General features: G+C 37.4%; 1 protein-coding gene across 1 annotated transcript in view; it reads right to left on the bottom strand.

Moving 5' to 3' along the window:
- The window catches only part of Vps50 (vacuolar protein sorting 50), a 731402-nt gene that overhangs the window by 418950 nt on the left and 288753 nt on the right, over positions 1–23699 (bottom strand). Inside the window, exon 10 of the mRNA XM_090374870.1 lies at positions 6734–6874. Coding sequence (XP_090230996.1) covers positions 6734–6874 — 141 coding nt within the window. The remainder of the gene's footprint in view (positions 1–6733; positions 6875–23699) is intronic.

Genomic DNA, 23699 nt, shown 5'->3' with positions numbered 1-23699 from the left:
CGCTGTTGATTTAAGTAACATTGCATTTAGAAAGCGCTGCGTGAGGTTTTACGCCGAAAGAACTATTTCTAGAGAGCCTAAAAGGTCGGGCAAAATTTGATGTGATTTAAATTTGGACATGTGGGGCAATCGCTGTACAAGAGAAAGTAATTGGAGGGAGGGTGTAGATGGGGGATGAAATAGGAAGAAGAGGGGGTCAGACAGGAAGGTGATCCCCCATTTTAAGTGGGGCATGCCCATGCCCCACGACATGGGGGGCGAGGAGAGGGAAAAAAAATAAAATAAAAAATAAAATAAAATAAAAAATAAAATAAAATAAAAAAAAAAAAATATGGGGAGGAGGAGAAGAACAAATACCCCCTCCCCCCCCCTCCCTGAAAAAAAAAAAAAAAAAAAAAAAAACTACACAAGGGAGTGCAGTTTTGGGTCGACAGTAGGCCAACCAAATCATCCTAAAGTCTTGACTTTCTGTTGTAAGCCGTTTTTTTTTTTTTTTTTTTTTTTACTTGTTTGACCTCCCTGCATTCTTTCTAGTCAGGTTGCCTTTGGTATATTTCTATCATTGTTTTCCTTCTAGAAAATAGATCCTGAGCATATTGACTGAGTGCCTTGTAGTCCTCTTGAGTATCTAACAGTCTGGGTTCTTGGTTGTCTGGGATATATTGGATTGTCGTTATTAGGCGTAGTCGTAGGTCATCATACAAATCGCACTCAAAAATTAAGTGTCTCCAGGACTCTGGGTTGCCACAGGGACAGTCCGCGTTATTAAGATGCCAAGTTGGTGAAGTTTAGCTTTAAACAGGCCGTACCCTGTAAGGAGGAAGGTGGTATTTCGACCAGGGTGAAACCATGCTGGCGCCTTAGGGTACAGTTTGGTGACAGTGGGGAGGAATCTTCTGGTCACTGCACCTTTTTCTGTGTTGCTCCATCTCCTCTGCCAAAGCTGGACGAGGTGGCCGGTGATTCTTCTCTTCTCACGCCTTATGGCATAGTGGCACACACACACACACACACACACACACACACACACACACACACACACACACACACACACACACACACACACACAATGGCCAGATATTTTCAGAGTATATAGCCACCTCACCCTTTCAAGTGCTAAACCAACCAAATAACCTCCCAACTTTTAGCAGTACCAGGGGGAGAGTGACATTGATGTTACTCTTACCACCAATTCAATAGCTTATAAAATTACAGACTGGTGTGTCCAGCTGGTCTGGACCACATCGGATCATAGAGCCATTACCTTCAAACTAAACAGGCAATTACAAACACCCCCAACACTCCTTGTTGGATATCAAAAGGTATAACCTCAAAAAGGCAAACTGGCAGATTTTTGCAGAACATACAGCAGCTCAGCTGCAAAGACAGGAAAACGAGTGGTCTAGATCAAGCAACTGTAGCCTGGACAAGCAAGCACTGACTATGATAAACATTTTAACAAAAACAGCAGGCCTGTCTATCCCACGGAAAAAACTGAGGAAGCAGGTAGTCCCCTGGTGGTATCCTGAACTGACTATACTCATGAGAATGGTGCACCAGGCAAAGAGAAATTTTCAAAGAGCCAGAACATCTTGGCCACAAAATGAAGTGGATGTTCTGAGAGATTCTTATAGAACTCTCAGGAATCAATATACAGCCCTCATTACGGACAAGAAAAAGGACTGCTGGAGGCACTTGGTGGGAACCACTGGAAACAATAACACTTGGGGAGTTGTCTACAGAATAGTGACCAACAAGCTGCCAAGAGGAGATGTCTTAGAAACTACTGTCAAACCAGATGGAACCACAACCCTACGTTGGGCAGACTCTGTAAATAACATCCTAGACAGTATTATTCAAACTGAAATGGGGGATCTTTCTCCCACCCAGCTGAACATTATAAAAGAAAACACTGAATATGAAAATGCCAATATTGAACCTCTGTTCACTATACAAGACTTAGAAATAGCACTATCTAAAACCAAAAACAATAAATGCCCAGGTTTTGACCTCTTATAGGTTGAGATTATCAAAAAATTAGTAGAAATAGCACCAGACAAATTAACTGAGAATTGATGGATAATGATTACTTGGCTCCAAATATGATTCTCTATTCCAGAGTGTAAGCGAATATCTAAATGTCAATGCATATGTATACGTTAGTGTATGCTAAGTGAGAAATGTGTCCACTTTAGCTGCAAAAAAAAAAAAAAAAAAAAAAAAAGAGAGAGAAATCCATCCTATTCTAGGTATTGTACTAAGTGGGATGTGTGAAAATGATGAATGCATGAGAATGCCCAATAAGGATAAATTATTTACACTGTACCCTGAATACGAGTGTGCATAGCAGGTCATCTGTGTAAACTATGCAGTGACCAAGTAAATGCTTTTGACCAGTATTATTAAAAAAATGTGATTGCCTTGGTAATTGTCCATATCTAGGTGGAACTTTTGTCCAGTCTAGCTGATGACGAATTCAAGATAACAAATGTGTGAGAGAATGTTGTGTTATTTGTTGTAAATCAGTCTGCCCTAAATCTCTCTACACATTAAAAAAGTTTTCCTCCTAGTAATATTCATTCAAGCCAATGAGAGAAGAGGTTGAGGTAATTACATCACTACAAATGCACAGTTAAATAATTACATAGGTCATTTCCTGATTAGATTTCAATCAGTGTGTTATAATGTTAGTATAATCTTATTAATATACAAATGTAATAGAGAAGGGATCACAGTTTTTTACCGGGAAGTTGTAAACATTTTATCCGGTGAGCCCATAGAATCTTAGAGAAATTGTTAAAGCTAAGAGTAAATAAGGCAACAGCAGGGATGGGCTCTACCTAGTTATATTAAAAGAAGTGGTAAAAGATGTAGGCAAACCTATGTCCGTTTTTGTGAGAGCATCCTTGAATCCAGCAGACATCACTAGGGATTGGATATGTTCAATTTAATTCACATCTATTGGGACAATGTACAACGCTCTCTCCTTTCTGAATGTTCTGGTGCGATGTGCAGGCTTACATTTAAGAACCTCAGTCTATTTATTTGTTATTTGAATTTTAGGAGCATTAACAACTAAGGCCATATTGCTCCACGATATGCGGTGGTCATTCCCTGGCCTTTCCGCATCCTCCGTATTTGGTGGTCATGGGCTCGAACCCCGGTCTAATCAAGAAGCATGTGCTACGCACTGCTGCCTCTTCCCACCTGGGCTACGGAGGTGCCTACCTCAGTCTATCGCAAACTAATGCATACTGAACAATTCACCAACTACAAATAGGCACATGCCCCCAACCAGCTTCTCAGTACAGCGTGCACCCTATTCACCTGCGCCTAGACCTATTCCAGTTCCACAGACAATAGGCATGGTGAAGTTTCGAAAGTAAAGACAGATCTATCTAACTGTGGCTACTCTGCCTGTGCCCTGGGCAAATGCAATCTGCAGGCCCTGAGCTTGCCGCACACCCCAGAGCCTCCCACAATAATGACATGATCTCGGCCACCTTTATGATCTATTACCCCTGGCGTCTCAAAATGCTTCTCTAAGATTCTAAGGGCTCACTGGATAAAATGTTTACAACTTCACGGTAAAAAACTGCAAGCCCTTCTCTTGAGGGTAAAAATGCTCCCCCCCCTCCTTGTTATGCAACTGCTAGGTATATCACATTACCTGCCATGACTGCGGGGAATCTGCCAGGAGGCTCAAATACCGGATCTCAGAATATGAGAGAGCCATCCGATCTGCTGATTCAGAGCACACTGCAAAGTAAAGTAGCAAAGAGCTCTATCAGTCTTCTTAGCACAGAGCTCTATCAGTCTTCTTAGCATGACCTTGATCCACGCTGTGATATCAAAACCGTCGACAACTCGCACAATTACCATCATCTGATTGTCATAGTACTTTTAACTGCAACAAAGGCACGTGTATACATCCAATCATGGAGGTGGTTATTCTGCAATGCGATAAACATTGTAACGCACCCAATGTGTATGCCCTGCATTCGCAGCTATAGGCATCTAGTTCTAACCAGTGATTGTCTCTACTGTTGCTTGCAATCGTGTCACACTTTGTTTGCCTTATATGACCATGCCTGGGCATTCTTTGTTTCATACTAACGTTTATGTTCAAGCTAATGAAGCATCCCTCAGACTCGATAGCTACTTTGCTTTATTTTATTTAATTTAATTTATTCATTTAGTTTACCTTAATTTTGTACCTGTAGTTTCTATTAAAGGTTACTACCTTATTTGTACTTGCAATTTCATTATTATTTACTATTTCCATTCCTCCAGTGGAGAACATTATTCATACTTCCTATATTATGAATCCTATTTAATTTTATTTTTATTTGATTTTTGCTTGTGTAACATTATTTATGTACGTAGAATAAAATTTCAATAATACTAAGTTTTGTTCTGATTTACAATTCCACCCAAAAGTAAGCATTTGCTTTCAGCCATATATTCCTGAGTTTTACTTTTCGGCCATTATTTATGGATTTTCAGAATGTTATTTCTCATCATTCTGAAAATTATGGTACACTGAAAATGGGCTCTTTCAAATGTAGGTGGCAGCAAATGAGTTCAGCAAAAAACATAAGAAAAGAATTTTTTGCTACTTTACTTTGCATTCTTAGCCAAGTAATGTAATCTTGTAATCTGTCTTAGCTGCTTAATGCCCGTACTGACTTGATTTTAGCGAGCCCATCATCATTTGGTCCCACTGAATAAAATTTAAGAACTGTCTTAGACCATATTAGGCACCTTTATGAAAGCAAAATCCCTTCCCTTCAACCTTTGACAGTAGCTACATCGTTTAGTAAATCGCACATCGATATACTGTGATTACTGTGGCCAATGGTCTTTTATCTGTAGATTTACTGATGATCAGGCCATAATGCATTCTTAATGCATGAAGAATCACTGTTGATAACCAGATAAAGAGTATTGCTCTGTCTCTCACTGCCTCTCTGATATGCTGATAGAGAAAACAGTCATCCTATAAATCCAGAAAAGCTTTGCTCCTGTGTGAGTGACCAATATATTCCAGTTAATATCTGGAAAGTTAAAATAAGACATTCTGGTTTACTGGTACACTTTATTTGTATGTATAGTTGTTTGCTATACTCATCACATTTTTGCTTTCTCCTGTTCTTATGTCACTCCAAACTGATTCCACATTGCACTGGACACACACACACACACACACACACACACACACCATCTGGAAGTAGTAACTTATATTCTGTGTGTTTCTTAACCTAAAGAAGCACAGGAATCTAATAAGAACTCAAACTTAGTATTCCTAATATCTGAGTGGTACTTTGACTCCAATAATTCTATAATGTATGCATTTAATAACTTAAGGAACTTCAAAATCATCATGTTTGTTTGGTATGCTCCTGGCATTAGTGTACAAATAAGCATATTCATCTGTTTCTGCTCTTAGTAACCCTATGCATTTATTTATCCCATGAAGAACACCCCCCCCATAGGTCTTGTGATCTTCAACACTGTGCTTTCTGGGGTGCTGCATGTCCCAATAGAAGCAGTGCAAGAATCACTTTTACCTCTGGCTGCAGCTACTGTTAATTTATTGATCTATTTAATAACTGAAAAAAATGCTCAAGGATATTAAAAGATTAATTAGACCTCTACCTGATTTAAATATCATGGAAAAGGAATATTTTAACCAGAAAAAAAAACAGAGAAAGGAAAATATGGCATTATTAATGCTTCACCAATATTATGTGGCTTACTATTCTTAAGAATTAGGTGAGATATATGGTAAGATAATAATAAGTCCATTCCCACCTTTTTTGTTATTTTTTAAAAATACTGTAGGCACATGGAAAATTTTTTTTTTTTGAAAAGGGTAGGCACTGCAATGTTTTATAAAATATTCCAGTGCCTACCCTTTTCATTGGGGTGTTTTGTATTAAGATAATCAGGAAGCTGGGAAGGTTTCACTGATTCATTTGAAAATAATTGTTGGTAGAGGATCCAACAAACCCAAAATACTAAGTGGTCTAATGTATACTATACCATAGCTTTTTATCTGGGAAGAAATCATAAAAGTGTGAATGCCCCTGAATATTACAAAAGTAATTAAACAGCTTAAAAAAACCATAAAGGTGTACATGAAATCAACAAATACAGCACGCCTGAACACACACACAAATTAATGCAAGTACAAAGCATCCACAAAGTAACACACAACTATATAATAATATAACTTCAATCAATAAAACTTCAACAGAATGCTTATCCAAATAATCACCATTAACATTTGTGCAGTAACAGCAATATGCATGGAACTATGATTTTACTGCCCTCTTATGCATAGGTAAAGAAAATAACAGCAAATAATAGCACTCGTGCAAAATTCTATGTCTGCAAATGATTCATAGATAAGAGACATAGAGGAGTGATGCTCCACTATGTCAATGTTCCATTGTCTCCATTCTGAAAAGGTTAGTAGGACATTTTTAATTTAAAGATATACATATGTATCCTCAAATTTCTTTATAACATTATATTTTTTAGTATTAAAATTAGAATAGCAAATTTATTCACCAAAAAAAATCTAAAATGCCCACCATTGAGTGCTATCACCCAGACTGAAGGCTAGTGTTCCAGATTAAAAATTTTTATAAATTATTAGAAGTGGTTTTTAATTTTTTTTTTTTATCTAACTAAATGTGGAATTAAAATATTTTGAAACAATGTTTACCTTACAAAGATCTGCATATTGTCTTTTCTGAAAGTTAGTTTCTACTCCTCCAGCACATAATTCAACATAACCAAGAATAATGGTGAAAGCTTTGTTGTGAATGGCACTGGCAAAATGCATCAGAAGTTGATCAATGGCAGTCTATAATTTTTTTCAAAATTAATCATTAGAAAATATCAATGAATGTTATAAACATAATGAAAGTGCAAAAGAAAATTGATTACTGTAAAACAATTTGTTGAATCATTTTGTCTATAAAGTTCATAGCTGTAGCAGTGTTTTGTTAAAGTACTTTAATTAAATTGAAGTCATGCTAAATAAATACATTTAAAATAGAAAGTAAAACAAAGAGAATTACAATTTGTTCAGTGGTGGTGGTGGTGTGCCTTCACTAGTCTCTCTCTCTCTCTCTCTCTCTCTCTCTCTCTCTCTAAGAGCTGCTCTTATGAAGGAAGGCTTAAGTTTACAGATTACAGTGTATGCAGACTAGGCACCTGCGAGGTGATCCGATTGAGGTGTATAAAGCCTTGAATGGTTTGAGCATGCTCAATGCTGATTGTTGTTGTTATTATTTGGTTTTTAGGAGCATTAGCAACTAACGCCATATTGCTCCGGGGATATGCGGTGGTCATTCCCTGACCTTTCCGCATCCTCCATATTTGGTGGTCACGGGCTCGAACCCCAGTCTAATCAAGAAGCGTGTGCTATGCACTGCTGCTTCTCCTGCCCACCTGGCTATGAAGGCGCTGCTGAAATGCTGATGGGATTCTTCCTCTTGCTTCTTGCTCAAAATAATCACATGAGAGGGCATAAATTCAAATTGAGGAAAGACAGTTGTAGGATAGATGTGTGGAAGTTTGCCTTTAGCCAGCGGGTAGCTGATTGGTGGAACAGACTTCCATATTTTGTTGTGGAAGTTAATAGCTTAAATAAATTTAAGGCTGAGCTGGACAGGTATTTGAAACGAAAGGAGGAGTAGAATGGGAGTGGGTTTTTTTGATTTTTTGGCTGATGCTGCATAAGCTTGCTTTCTTGCATTGTATACCTCTACTAATGCTAACCATATTGGGAAAAAAAAAAAAAAAAAATCCTGTAACTAACATAAAAACTAAGTGCCTTTGAAGTTTACAGCTTGTCTGTATGAATGTAGCATGTGACCCCATACTCAGGATTCCTAAAATTGGAAGGACCTAAAATCCATAAGGTTTTTCATAAAATAATATGATGCCACTGCACACTACAGCAAACTTACTTTCCCACTATGTGCTCAATGGGGAGAGAGAGAGAGAGAGAGAGAGAGAGAGAGAGAATTTCACTGTAATATGCCCATCCTAAAAAACTTACTCCATCACTTTTACAAGTCAGGATTTTGTTTTTGCTCTTCACAAAAAAATTAGCAGGAAAGAAATTATCATTTATGGTTAGATGGCCACTCAGTGAGAAAGAAAAAACAGTTTTGAGTAAAAAAGGTCAAAATTATTAGAGTATGTATGTTCCTAGGCATCAGTCATGTCAACCAGCAAAAAACCTAGCTGGACTGCTGGATGAAAAGTGGCTTCTATTAGCATGACAATCTCACTTATTCTGTGGAAATTTTTGTCTAACGGCATAGTGATATACTCTTGAAAACAGAAGAAAAGTTAGAAGCTAGATATCCTCTTATGCCAGCCTCTACTTCAACCCCACCAAGTGTAAAAATTATTTTGGGTTGCTACAAGGATGGTTCAAAAAGTTTGTATTCTAGCACATACAGGAAAGCTGTACTATTATGATTTCATTTTTATTTTTCAGCATAGTTCCCATTCCCAGCCACTGCAATGCACTTCTTTCACAAGTGCTCTATTGCCTTAATACCATTTGGAGGGTGGGTGGGGGGGACTTTATCTTGGTTTTCCAACCACACAGATAGCTGTGACCACCAAACAGTCAGAGATGTCTCTTCCCTCAGTTGTTACCTTTTAGCTTGGGGAACAAATAAAAGTCACTAGAGGCAAGAACTGGAGAACAGGGTGGGAGCTGAAGTCCAACTGAAATCCTGCACAACTGGGAGATGTGACTGAGTGCATTGTTGTAACCAAGCAAACACCTTTTTTGGTGTTTGCTTGGTTATAAAACTGCTGAAAAGGTGTTTGGAAACACCTTTTCTGCAGTTTTATGTGCCACTTTTCCTTGATGGCCTCAAAAAAGTTGTACTGATGTACCAGTGATAGTGGTGCAAACTATGAACTTTTCAAGGGTAGTCAACCACAATGATGCCCCCTGCATCCCAAAAAAACTGATGCCATCACTTTGCCAGCTGACAGAGCAATACAAAACTTCTTGGAAGGTGGAGAAAATGGATCCTTCCACATTAGACTGTTTTTTTTTTAGTCTCTGGGTCAAGATGATTAACCCATGTTTTATCAATTGTAACAATCAAGGACCAGAAATTGCGGCTCCTCACAAAACACATTCAAGTTCGTGATGCAAATTCGTTTATGGCATGCCTTTTGCTCTTCTGTCGACCTGTCAAGCTCTGACCTTTCTAATTTTCAAAGATTTCATGAAGATTGAATCAACACTGCCAAATGAAATACCTACAGACTCAGTTATACATCGAGCATCACACAGTTGTTGTTTTCCTCAGTGGTGGAAACGGAGGATCATCCAGAACAATCTGCATCCTTGCATGATTTCCTAACACAATGAAATTCTCCATGTTACTTCATCTGTGAATTACACAGGAGCCTTAACTCCCCCCCCACCCCAATGTCTGCATCATATCAGCATGATCCTCCTGTGGGGACATTTGTTTTAAAGACTTATGTATTTTTTCACTGCCTGTAGTTGTTTTTTCTCCCATTTCAAAAACTTTTCTCCTCCTTAGTTCACAAAATCACCTGCAAAAAAGGAGGGGGTTGGATTTATTAAACTGAGATTTATCAAACATCTGGTTCAGTGACATACAAGATGTACTACCCCTGAAAAAATACTGCATAATCGCATTCACTAGAATGTCTGCATCATATCAGCATGATCCTCCTGTGGGGACATTTGTTTCAAAGATGTATTTTATTACTGACTGCAGTTCTTTTTTTCTCCCAATTTTGAAAATTTTCTACTCCTTAGTTCACAAAATCACCTGCAAAAAGGCGAGGGGGGGGGGGTCTATTAAACTAAGATTTGGTTCAGTGACATACTACCCCTGAAAAAATAATCATATTTCTTAGAAATAGGTTAGAATACTTCTAATGCCAGGGAAGCAAGCTTAAATAACTTCAAGGGGTGAGTTAACTATATAAGAACCCTAAGCCTGAATTGTTTGTACAGTAATGTCAGAAGTGTCTTCAGTAAAATGAGTGAATTCGAACTGCTGGTTAGGACAAGTCACACTGACATAACAAGGCTTACAGAAATGTGGTGGCACCAGGAATTAGGGGATGGTGGGTTTCAGTATGGTATGTACAATGCAATTAGGAAGGATTGGGCAGTAGAAGAGGTGGTGGGTTCACGATTCTTATAAAAAGCAGCATGGGCATGACAAAAGCTTTCCTGGATTCAGACGTTTTGCATAGTAGTATAGATTCTGTATGGCGTGAGATTGTTGGAAGCAAAGGTATAATGAGAGCAGGAGTAATTTACAAGCCAGGTGATTATGAAGATTATGATGAATGTTATAAACATAATGAAACGTAAGCATGAATGTCTTATTATGGGTGATTTTAATTTGCCTATTATTTACTGGAGCAAATGGGAAGGAAATTTAACATGGGGAACAAAATTTTAAAATCAACGATGATTGTTATTTGTATCAACAAGTCAGGGAAAGTACTATGGAAAAGAATATTCTAGACCTGATCTTCACCAATGAAGATCAGGTCTAGACTATTTGACCTAATCTTCATGGTACATGGCCTCTGTTAACTGGGTATATATATCTCACAGAGAGGGAATATAATTGATTTATGGTATACCTTTAATCACAGTTTAATCACCAGGAAAAGGTTACACTGGCAAAGGCAGATTATGAGAAATCGCTGGAAAAGAGAGCAAAGAGTGGGGATAAGGAATTCTTCACACATATATATGTGTGTGCAAAGAAGAGAAGTATAGAGGGCCCTTATGTAATGGACATGGGATAGTATTAGATACCCCACCTGATATTGCAGATGAACTCAACTGCTACTTTGCATTGATATTTACAGTAGAAAAACCCTTTAAGTTAATGAGAAATTACAAGAGTGAAGTTGAAAAATATGAAATTAATGATACTGAAATTTCACATGATTATTTAATGAAAAAACTTTCAAGCCCACGGGTGATTAAGGCTCCTGGAGTTGATGGCATATACCCTATAATTTTTAAGGGTGATGGCAAATGAGTGGATTCAACCATTGAGGCTAATAATTAGAGCATCACTGGACTCATTAAAGATTCTGTTGTATTGGAAAAGTGCCAATGTATCCCCAATACATAAAGGCAGTTCTAAGAATGTGGTGAAAAATTACCGATCGGTCAAGATAACTTCAGTAGTAGGGAAAATCATTGAAGCAATAATCAAGGGTGGAATTCAGGATGATATAGAAATAAATGGAATTTTAAAAGATATTCAGCATGGTTTTGTAAAGGGAAAATCATATTTAACAAATCTAGTTAGCTATTTTGATAGGGTCACTCATGAGCTGGATTTAGGGAATAATTTTGAAAGTGTTTATTTAGATTTCAGCAAAGCATTTGACTCAGTCCCAAATGAGCAGTTACTTTATAAGCTGGAATAGGTTGGAATCACAAGAAAATTCCTTAGATCGATAGCAGGATGGCTTCATGGAAGGAGGCAGAGGGTTGTGATAAATGGTTATTCCTAAGATTGGGTTAATGTAAGAACTGGAGTTCTCCAAGTAAGTATTATATCAGTATTTGGACCACCGTTGCTTTTGATTTTCTTAAATGACATCAATGAAGGGATAGAGGGCGTGATGTCTAAATTTGCAGATGACAAAGATCGGTGGAGTGGTTAATGATCACCACAAAGCAGAGCTTCTTCAGAGTGACCTAGATAGACTTCAGGGATGGTCAGAAAAGTGGCAGCTATGCTTTAATTCAGCAAAATGCAAGGTCTTAACACCTGAGGAAAAGCAACCCCAAAATAACTTATACACTTGGTGGAGTTGAACTAAAGTCAGTAGTGTAAGAAAGGGACTTGGGAGTTACGATATGGTCAGCCATGAAGTTCTCCAAGCATTGTAGACAGGTTGCAAGGAAGGCCCATGGTGTCCTATCAATGATTTATCGAACATTTGCTAGTAGAGATAAGGATGTCATAATACCACTATACAAGGCTATTGTTAGACCACACTTGGAATACTGTGTTCAAGTACAGATACTGCACCTAAAAAAGGAACATTGAGCTTCTTGAAAGGGTCCAAAGACGGGTAACTCACTTGGGGAGATTGGTAAAAGGGTGTCCATATGAGGAAAGACTTCGAATGCGTGGGTTGCAAAGGTTGGAAACTAGGCACCTTAGCTGAGACTTGACTGATGTGATTGAAGGCTCTGAGTAGCAAAAGTAAAATGAATGACAACCAAATTTTTACGGTTGTGAATGATTCTAGAACTAGGAGCCATAAATTCAAGTTACGGGGGAGGAAAAGTTTAGACTGGATTGCAGGAAGTTGTTATTTTAGCCAGTGAGTTATAAATTACTGGAGTAAGTTACCTATATGGGTGGTTGAGGCTGACAGGTTGGGGAAATTCAAAGGTCAGCTGTATAGTTACCTACAGGAAGGAAATGCATAGGCTATTTATTTCATTTTCTTTTATTATTTATTAATTATTTATTTTATATACTATTTACTTTTTCTTTCTTTTTTTTTTTTGGTGTAGCATAATCCTTAGGCTTCCTTGCACCATATGGCCTTTACTAATAATAATACTAACTTTTTAAACATCTTTCATATTCCCAAAGTCCAATACTTTGCATTAAAACATAGTTGCAATTTTCTGCTCATTCTTGAAGCCTGTTCAAGCCATCCTGAAAGAACACCACTTGGCACTTATCATTAATGACTCTCCCAAACTTTAGATAATTTTGGCATCACACTCTCTATCCCTTTGTTGATGTCATTTATGAAAACCAGATCCAACAGTGGTCCAAGAGCTGATCCTTTGGGGGGAGGGGGGGGCACTTCTGACATGATACCAATCTGAAGAATATCCATTAATCACAAACCTCTGCCTTCTGCCCTGCAGCCACTTTGTGATCCACCTTAGAATCTTTTCAACTTATACAGTAACCTCTCATGAGGGCCTGAGTCAAATGCCTTGCTAAACTATATCAAAATCATTGAATAAACTACCTGCGAGGTGATCTGATTGAGGTGTATAAGACTTTGAATGGGTTGAGCAAGCTGAATGCTGATGGAATAAACTATGTCAAAATCATTCCCTACATCCAGCTCATGAGTAGTGTCAAAATAGCTTACCAGGTTAGTTAAACACCATTTTCCCTTAAAAACAAAGCTGTTGTACCCTTCAGAATGCCATTTCTATCTAAATGTCCATGGATTGCACTCTTAATCATTGCCTCCAAGATTTTCCCTACAACTGAAGTTGTAGACTAACCAGTCTGTAGTTACCAACTTCACTCTTAGAACTGCTTTTATGTATTGGTGATACATTGGCACTTCTCCATTCCAGAGGAATTTTGCTCTAGTCCAATGATACTTTCATAATTAACCTCAATAGTTCAGTACACATCCCTTTGACCCCCCCCTCACCAATCTTACTGACCTTCGTACCCATTCCAGCAGCTCCACATCCTTCCTAAAATGAGGCCTCCAGACCTGTAGGCAGTACTCAAAATGTGACCTGACCATTGCCCTATACAATACGATAATCACTTCCTTGCTAGCAAAATTCACGTATATCAGTGACAAAATCCCATGAGCTGTCCCTGGCAGCCTGCCTGCACTACTAAGAGAAGTTCATATCAAACTGCATAATTACCCCCCAGGTCCTATTCATTTTCCACAAACCTGAGTGTAGTACTGCACTTATACTTTACTCTGTGATTACTGCTACCCATGTGCAGTACCTTACATTTGTTAATGTTAAACTTTGATTGCCATTTCTCAGCCCAGCTGCCTAATTTTTCTTGATCTTGTTGCAGCAGCATATCTTTATTACTTTTCATTAACCACCCTGCCAACCTTTGTATCATCTGCAAACTTAAACATTAAGCCTGATATGCAGTCATCAATATTATTAATAAACACAGAAAACAACAATGGGATGGCCAGAAAAGTAGCAGCACCAAGAGCTGTGGGAACCCACTAATAACATTAGAACATGAAAAGCAGTGTCCATCGATAACCATTCTGTCAAATTTTTCAATTCTTCTCACACTCAACCATCCCTTTTATCCATAGCAGGAACTTTCTCTAAATGCCACATTGCTCCAAGTTATACAATAGTCTTTTCTGTGCAATATTATCAAATGCTTTCCTGAAATCCAACTACAGCAGACACAACTGGGGCAGAAGAAAGTGTCCACTACAGGGAGATGTCTGCTATTGGGAGGTATCCACTTTGCCGAGGTCACTGTAAATGTAGTCATAGTTTCAGTAATTCAGGAAAATACTGAAGTTGAATATATTTCAATAATTGAAAATATTTAAATTTTTTTTATTGCTTATTATTATACATTTGTGCTGCAATTAACTTATAAAAAATAATGTATAAAATGTTTCATAAATAAACTTATTTGTATTATTAATAATAAAACATCATCAACTTTTAGTAAAAAATGAATATAAATTGCTTTGTTTATAATATCTCATTTTGACAATTTTATTTTCATTGTGGATAATTCAGATCACTAGTTTTACACCACATTCATTATGTTTGCTGAAATAGAATTCTTTTAGTGTTTAGGTAATTTAATGCATCAGCATATTATTTTTTAATTTGGGGTCAACACTGTTGTTCATCCTTTTCAGGTTCTTCTTCTTCCTCTTCCTCCCTAATTTTTCATTGTTCATAAATTCACTTACAATGTCTTTTACTACAACACAGTTTAAGACAACTTTGCCAATCCCACCACCTAGGCCAAAGCCTATCTGTGGTTATGGAAAAAATATTAACTAATTTCAGAGCTTCAAGTTTGGTTAATATAAAAGCGTTAATATAACACAACACAACACAAAGTAAACAAATAATTATTTCAGCATAAGTGGGTGAAATAATTATTTGTTTAATTTATGTATTGTTTAATTTATATGAATTTTACTTAGAAGAGGGTAAGTGCCTCCTCTAAGTAAAATCAGATCTTAAAAATTTTGCTTCCAACAATCTCAGTGAGAAGAGTTACCTCTACTACCTACTTGAATTGCGGTACACCTTCTAAAAACCATTGCAACATAGCTATTAAAATAAGTAAATAGCTGTCTATTCGGGAACATGATCCAAAGTCTCTTGCACACCAGAGTGCCTACAGACAACTTCAAATTCATTCTTAAATCAAGATATTGATTGCAATCTAACATTACACTTACTGCAGGCTCATCTTCACCTCAACTGCAGGTACTCTGGTACAAGAGTCCAAACTGAAAAAGCCTACAAGATAAACCATAGACTGTTATTAAAAAGGTAGCGTTCAACCCAAACTGCAACCAAGTTCTTTTCTGAGTATCTACTATATCCATATTTGGAAAAAAACATATAGGTTTGCCTACCTTTTTCAGATTCTTGCCAGTTTATTTGCCACTTAACTTTGAGCTTCTCACATATTCGTTTTTCCTCTTGCTTTATATTAACTCTGGTGTAAAGCCTTCCTTCATATAGGCAAGATGTCACACCCAAAATGGTTTTCTTTATATTCCTTTTTGTATAATACATAAATCCAGACAGTAAAACATTATATTGAACTGGCAGCCTACCATATATAATTTGCAAGGCCTCTGTCAAGATAGTTCGGCAAGCACGAGTAATACTAAGCAGGGCAAATCTTTGTGCCCATAATAAATACTTATTAATGACCATCTTATCAATTCGATGCACCCATGCTCTGGAGGCATAAGTTATGATCAGGACAAACAGGCACTCAAAGTAATTAGGGCGGTCTTTAATTCCCCAATCTGTTCTTACAACCCGCTGGAGCTTGGCATAAAGTGTCCTAATTTTTGTCTTTATACATTTTGCATGTTCCTTGAAGAACAATCATTCTTCAAGCATTAGATCTAAATATTTTCTCACTCTAGCGTACCAAACTGTATCACCCAGGAACCTCACAGTAAGTGCTCTGTTCATATTTAAACAGTCTGTCAGCAACATCTGGACTGTCTTGTCCTAAGATATCTGTAGCTTATACAGTCTGCTAAACATGAATTTCCAAATACTAAAATTACTAAATCATCAGCATATGTAATCTTTTTAATTCCTTCTTTCCCTTGAAGTAAGAACTCATTGAGGACTATGTTCCAAACAAAAGGGACCAATAGCAAAGCGCTAAGGACAACTGCTTTGTACCATTTGCTTAAGCGTGTACAGAGAACGGCAACAAGATTGGTGAGGGGAATGAAGGGATCCTCTTACCAAGAGAGGCTTAAGTTCTGCAAATTGCAGTGGCTGGAGACTAGGCACCTGCGCGGTGATCTGATTGAGGTATATAAGGCCTTGAATGGGTTGAGCACGCTGAATTCTGATGGGATCCTTCCATTTGTTCAGATTACGAACCTAAGGGGGCATAAATTCAAATTAAGAAAAGACAGATGTAGAATAGATGTGCGGAAATTTGCCTTTAGCCAGCGGGTGGTTAATTGCTGGAACAAACTTCCATCTGTCGTTGTGGAAGTTGATAGGTTGAATAAATTTAAGGAGGAACTGGACAGGCATTTGGAGAGAATGGTGTGATTTTTTTTTTTTTTTTTTTTTTTTTTTGTTGGCTGATGCTGCATAAGCTCATACATTTGCTTTTTTGCATCACATGCCACTAATACTACCACTTTCTCAACTTTAGTATACATAGTTTCTACACTTACTTTCCTATCATTAAAATAGTCTCTAAATACTTTATATAACTTAACAGAGCACTGTGTTGCTCATATATGAGCAAAGATGCCATCCCATCACAACCTGTCGAATCCATCCTTGAAATCTATAAAAATTCCTAGCATATAGCGATCCCCACAGCTCTCTACTGCCTGAATAAAGCTATGTATGGAATCCATTGTTCTATAACCTTTTTTAAAACCAAATTGGTTTTCAGAGGACATAGCCTTTGTATTATAACTAATCATTAAGCAATTGATACACAATCGTTCGTAAGTCTTTCCCAGTACAGATAGCAGAGCAATGGGGCGATATGAACCAGTTTCATTTAAGAGTTTATCAACTCCTTTCAAAATCAGCTTCACTTGTGCTTCATTCAAGGCCGTCCCTCAACACTTTTTCCTTCTTGGACACTTTACACCCTCCTCCAACCACTTGTTGTACAGATCTAAATATATTCTTGCCATGAGTTTATAAGACTTCTTAAGCACATCAACTTCAATTTTATTAGGGCCTGGCGACCGGCCTGTCTTTGCACAGTGTACAGCCTGGACAACTTCTTCCAAAATAAACATTTCTTCTCTGCTTACCATATTATATATAGCATTTTCTGCTTCTTAACAAGTTGTTCTGGTGTGTCCATAGTATTCATATCCTCTGGAAAGAGATCATTCAAAACCATGCTCATGGAATCAGTCCAATTTAGAGTAGTTTTATTTTCATTACCTACAGTACAAGAAACATTGGTTAAGTACTTATTGTTAGTCAAAATTTTAAACAAAAAACTCCGTGGATCTCGAGATCTCAACAAAAATTTTCCAACTACTTATCTTAGCATTACTGATGGCATCAACATATCACTTCCTGTGCTGCCTGTACAAATTTCCATAGTGGTTTACAAGTTCTAAATCACCTAACCTCCTGTATCTTTGATACTTTCTTCTTAAACTTAGTCTCTTTACACATCTGAGTTGATTCTTCATTCAACCAGAAAACAAGTCTTGTTACAAAACACTTTTTCCTTCTTGGACATGTTACATGATTTTATCAATATGTCAGTTAGTCTTTACGTATTGACATGAGTTCAATTTAGGCCAGGTAATACCAGATATCAAATCTAAGCATTTTTCATTAAAGTTACTCCACATAGCATTTTTAACAAAAAATCTACTTATATCGTGCATATCTCGAATTCCATCTTGTGCACTTATCTTACAGGAAATGGCTGTAATGGTTGATGGTAGTATAACCCTCTAGCACTTTCCAATTTCTAATACTATTATTAACTGCACCAGTATCTATAGTTATGACTGCCCATGCACATTCGAATAAGTGGGTGAATGTATACCTTCATTAATCACTTCCATTGTGGAAGCAGTAAGAAAATCCTCCAGTAACATTCCTCTGTCATCAGATACCTTGCTGCTTCACAATGGAGATTTAGCATTGGAGTCTAAAGCAACCACCATCTCTCGCAAGAGCCAAATGCCTGCTGCAGCCTCTGAAGATATTCCACATAAGGATCCATTTCTCAGAGTACTGACAATACATAGTCACAAGATATATACTTTGCCAATTATTTCGCTACGTATAATGTTCTTGCTAAAAAAGGTCATCACCTTTATAACAACTAAATATTGCGAGCATACAATAATGGCAGCCATTGGCTTATCTCCTTCTGATATTATCTTATATCCTCGTGCATATCTTTTTTTTTTTTTTTTTTCTGGTAGTTGTTGGCGCATCGGCATCTGTGGCCATAATGCACCTCCCAAGGTTTTTGCAGTACTTTGATCCAAGCCCGAGGCGGGGTTCGAACCCGCAACCTTTGGATTGCCAGGCAGGTACTTTACCCACCCGGCTATGCCAGTCGGCCTCGTGCATATCCTCTAACATCTAACATGTCCACAGACTACATAAGGCTTCTGCAAGAGGGAAACCACTATATTATCTCGCTCCATTAAATAATTTAGTTGAAATGCAACATTTTTCGCCTGTTGAGCATTCAATTGTAAAACTCTAAGCTCACTAGCCACAATTAATTTTTTTCTAATAGATCTCTAATTCTTTTTTTATGTTCAGGACATATATTATCAATTGGTGCACGAGCAGCCTCAATTTTATTCCTCTTACAATTGCAGCACACTGGTTGCTGATTACAATTTGGCCATTCTCTACAGGAATGTCTTTCTTTGGTACGGTGGCTACACAGCCTCTCTCTCTCTCTCTCTCTCTCTCTCTTACAAAATTTTGCATTGTGTTCAAATGATAAATTTGCAACATTGAGTTACAGCAGCGATTTTCAACTGGTATGCTGTGGAGTTTGGGGGAAGGTAGAAAAGAAACGAGAGAAAAAAAATTGTCGTGGTAAATTTTACAAGTACTGTATATTTTTCATGAAAGGCCGATAAGAATGAAAACAATAACAGTTTAATAAAAAAAAAATAAAGTTATTATAGTAAAATTCCAAGAACTTCCATCCCTGTTGTTCCAGATCCCAAAATAACTCTGCAATGTACTTTCCCCACCTTTCATCATTGTCAAGCCACCAGTGTCAGTCTTCAGTCAGCTGTTTGAATCGGGTGTGTTATTCTGTGTGAGTTTGCACTAATGCATTGTTTATTTCTATTTCGTTTTAATTATTTCATTATTTCTGAATTTAGTTGATTTTTATTTTTTTTTTTTAGGGCTTATTAGACATGGGCAGATTTCAAATTAAAAAATGATGTTAGATGATGACAACGAATCAAGTGTAGCTGGCACTAGTTCTGGTAGAATAACACATAGTGCAGTTAGTATTAGTTCTAACACTGTCGTGCACCAGTATAATGAAGACTATTTATCTTTTGCATTCTTTTCATCTGGAGAAAAGCAGCCATGTCCTAAGTGTGTTGTTTGTGGTGAAAAACTAGCAAACCAAGCTATGGTTCCAAGTAAGCTGAAAAGACCTTCACAAAAAGCACTCACATTTATGGGAGAAACCAATTAAATATTTTAAAAGGCTTATAGCTGATCAAATGCCAGGCTGAACAATGGACCAAAATCACAACTATTCCGACAAAGCTCAAGAAGTAAAGCTATGCTGTTGCCAAAATCGTGGCAAAAAAGATGAAATCAGATACAACTGCTGAGTCAGTAATTTTACTAGCATGCTGTAAAATTGTAAATATTACGTTTGCCGAGGAATATGAAAAAGAGATTTTGAAAATCCCTATGTCTGATAACACAATTAGTTGGTGTATACAAGACATGTCTCAAAACGTTGAGTCACGAGTGATAGTTAACATTAAAGCAGCTGATTTTTTGTCATCCAGTTGGACGAATCAACTGACATCACTGGAAAAGCTCAACTGCTAGCATTCGGCAGGTTTGTTTGTAATGGAGACATCATTGAACAATTTTTATTTTGCAAACCACTTCCAGAAACAACAAAAGACCAAGACATCCTTGATGTTGTCCATAGATAACTGTGGGAATCATGAGAACCGAATTATTTCGGTTCTCACGATTTGTCATGGAAATCATGCACCAGCATCTGCACTGATGGTGCTCCCTCTATGTCGGGAAGCCGGAAAGGATTCATCATACTGGCCAAACAAAAGAACCTTGGCATTGTTTTTACACTGTTTCCTGCCAGAGAGGCCCCCATTTCAAAATCAGTAGCACCTGAGCTCCAAAAAGTACTGGATGAGACAATAAAAATGGTTAATTACATTGAGTAGACCTTTAAAATCAAGGTTGTTTTCAGCACTGTGTTCTGCCGTGGAAGCTGTGCGCACTCAACTCCTACTGCACACGGAAGTGAGGTGGCAATCTCGAGGGCAGGTACTTTCAAGGTTCTATGAACTGAGGAAAGAACTTATAATTTTTTTTAAGTCTGAAGAGTCTGAACTGACTGACCTTAGTGATGAAACCTGGTGCAATAAAGTTGCTTTCTTAGCTGACATTTTCCAAGCCTTGAACACTCTTAACAAGAGTAGGCAGGGAAAGAATGAAAATATTCTTACTTGTACTGGCAAAATTAACTTTATTAAGGAAAAATTAACATTGTGGGGAGCCAGAATCAAAAAAAAAAAAAAGAACAAAGTTGAAATGTTTGAGCTGACAAAAAGTTGCAGACTGGACAAAAATCTTGTTGATTTAATTCTACAAAGTTTCTCACTGCTGATTAAAAACATTTAAAAGTATTTCTTGCCACTTGATGTCTCTTCCTTGGACTGGGTAAGAGATCCATTTGTGTTAAGTGCATTGAAATCACCAGAATTAACTATTACCGAAGAAGATGAGCTGATGAAAATAAAAAACAACAGAGGACTAAAAGTAAGGCACTCATCGACAGATTTGCCCTCATTCTGGTTGTCTCTCCAACAGGAGTACCCCCCATTACCACAAAGAAGGCAAGAGAAGCACTTCTTCCTTTCACTACATCGTATATGTGTGGGATGGCTTTTCTGCTATGAACACGAGTAGAGCAAGAACAGGTCGTGGTTTCAAACATTGGAGGAGGACTTGAGGGAATGCTTATCAACCATCCGACCTTGGACAAGAGACATCATCAAGCACAGCTTTCCCACCTATGCTTAGTGATGTCTTTATATATTTTTATATAAATGATATTTTAATCATTTTAATGAAATATTTTTTAAAAAATAGCATCTTTTTCAATAATATCTTATTTTAATAATTGGAATAATAACAAATATGAACATAAATTTTAAAAATAAATCTTTTGAAATCCAGATCAATATTATTTTAAAAAACACAATCATTAGGATTTTAGCTATTGAACTTTTAAACACAATCTAATTATTGAACTTTTAAACACAATCTAATTACAGGTTTTTTTTAAGGATAAAATCTCTCCTTAAAAAACTGATGGTGTGCCTTGACAATTTTAGCACTTTGCTCAGTGTGCCACGAGTTGAAAAAGGTTGAAAATTGCTGAGTTAGTAGTAGTAGTATCATGTGATGCAAGAAAGCATGTGTATGAGCTTATGCAGCATCAGCCAAAAAAAAAAAAAAAAAAAAAATCACACCATTCCCTGAAAAAGGCCTATCCAGTTCCTCCTTAAATTTATTTAACCTATCAACTTCCACAACAACAGATGAAAGTTTGTTCCAGCAATTAACCACCCGCTGGCTAAAGGCAAATTTTCGCACGTCTATTCTACATCTGTCTTTTCTTAATTTGAATTTATGGCCCCTTAGGTTCGTAATCTGAACAAGTGGAAGGATCCCATCAGAATTCAGCGTGCTCAACCCATTCAAGGCCTTATACACCTCAATCAGATCACCGTGCAGGTGCCTAGTCTCCAGCCACTGCAATTTGCAGAACTTAAGCCTCTCTTGGTAAGAGGATCCTCTTCATTCCCATCAACCAATCTTGTTGCCCTTCTCTGTACACGTTCAAGCAAATCTACATCCTTCCTAAAATGAGGACTCAGGACCTGTAAGCAGTACTCAAGGCGTGGCCTGACCATTGCCTTATACAGAGGGACAATCACCTCAAGTGTAGTACCACATGGTACATTTCTCTGGGATTACTGCTTCCTATATGTAGTACTTTACATTCGTCAATGTTAAACTTCATTTGCCACCTCTCAGCCCATCTGCTCAACTTTTCTAGATCCTGCTGCAGTAGCACACTGCCATTATGTTGTTGTTGTTAATTGGTTTTTAGGAGCATTAGCAACTAAGGCCATATTGCTCCAGGGATATGCGGTGGTTATTCCCTGACCTTTCCGCATCCTCCGTATTTGGTGGTCACGGGCTGTAACCTCGTTCTAATCAAGAAGCGTGTGCTACGCACTGCCGCTCCTGCCCACCTGGCTACGGAGGCGCCTCACACTGCCATTACTGTCATTAACAACCCTGCCAACCTTTGTATCATCTGCAAACTTCGACACTAAGCCTGATATACCTTCATCAATATCATTGAGAAATATACAAAACAGCAGAGGACCCAACACCGAACCCTGTGGGACTCCACTAATAACATTAGTCCACGAAGAGCAGCACCCATTAATTACCACCCTCTATCTTCTCCCACTTAACCATCCTTTTATCCATTGTAGCAACTTACCATTAATACCATTCTGCTCCAATTTGTACAATAGTCTTCTATGCGCAACAGTGTCAAAAGCTTTCCTGAAATCCAAATACAGTAAACCCCCGCTATTCGCGGGGGTTACGTTCCTGAGAAATGCCGCGAATACTGAGTTATGGCTCCCATAGTAATAAAGGGGTTCCTTTGCAAAGTATGAAATATATAAAAAAAACTAGTCTAAAGTTTTGTTTGTGTATGTATTATATGGACCTTCATAATATGACTATGTACATAGACAGTACATAGTGAAATGCAAGCATATGGCATCGAAATGAATATAAGAAACAATTTAATATTAAATGTAATATTTATTAGAAATTTCAAACAAATCTTTCAAACCAGCACCTTTGCTAGCAAAAAAAAACTTATCCCGCCAGTGCTATCACCAGTTTCACTGAAGTGTTGATAAAGGAAGTTTTGCCTTTTCACGAATGATGAGTGAACTTAACGGAATTTTATTTTGAGTTCGGTCTTCTATCCACAGATTTAAAGCTTTTTCCATTTTTCTAATTTAACATCACGAGTTACAGAGCAAATTTTTGATGCAATTAGCACGTTTTCATGGACACTAAGCCACTGAGGAGCCACTTTCACCATTAGAAATTTTATCTAATAACTCAATTTTATTCGCTAGTCATCACCTTCTGTGATCTTTTCACATTTCCCTTGTTATTCGTAGCCATATTTTTGTACGTTTAAAAAAGAACTTGTCCACAATAAAGGCATTTTCTTCCATTAACACACTCGAAAAAGTCTGTTTTACACTGCAAAACGGTAGATTTGCCACTTTTGGAAGCATATCAATATAAATTGATAAATTTTTTCAATTTATAA

This window comes from Mastigoproctus giganteus, chromosome 1 (assembly GCF_048544385.1).
Source record: "Mastigoproctus giganteus isolate SK-2022 chromosome 1, ASM4854438v1, whole genome shotgun sequence".
Classification (NCBI taxonomy): Eukaryota; Metazoa; Arthropoda; class Arachnida; order Uropygi; family Thelyphonidae; genus Mastigoproctus; species Mastigoproctus giganteus.
Note: the sequence above shows the minus strand (reverse complement) of the source record. Positions and strands in the feature narration are given on the sequence as shown.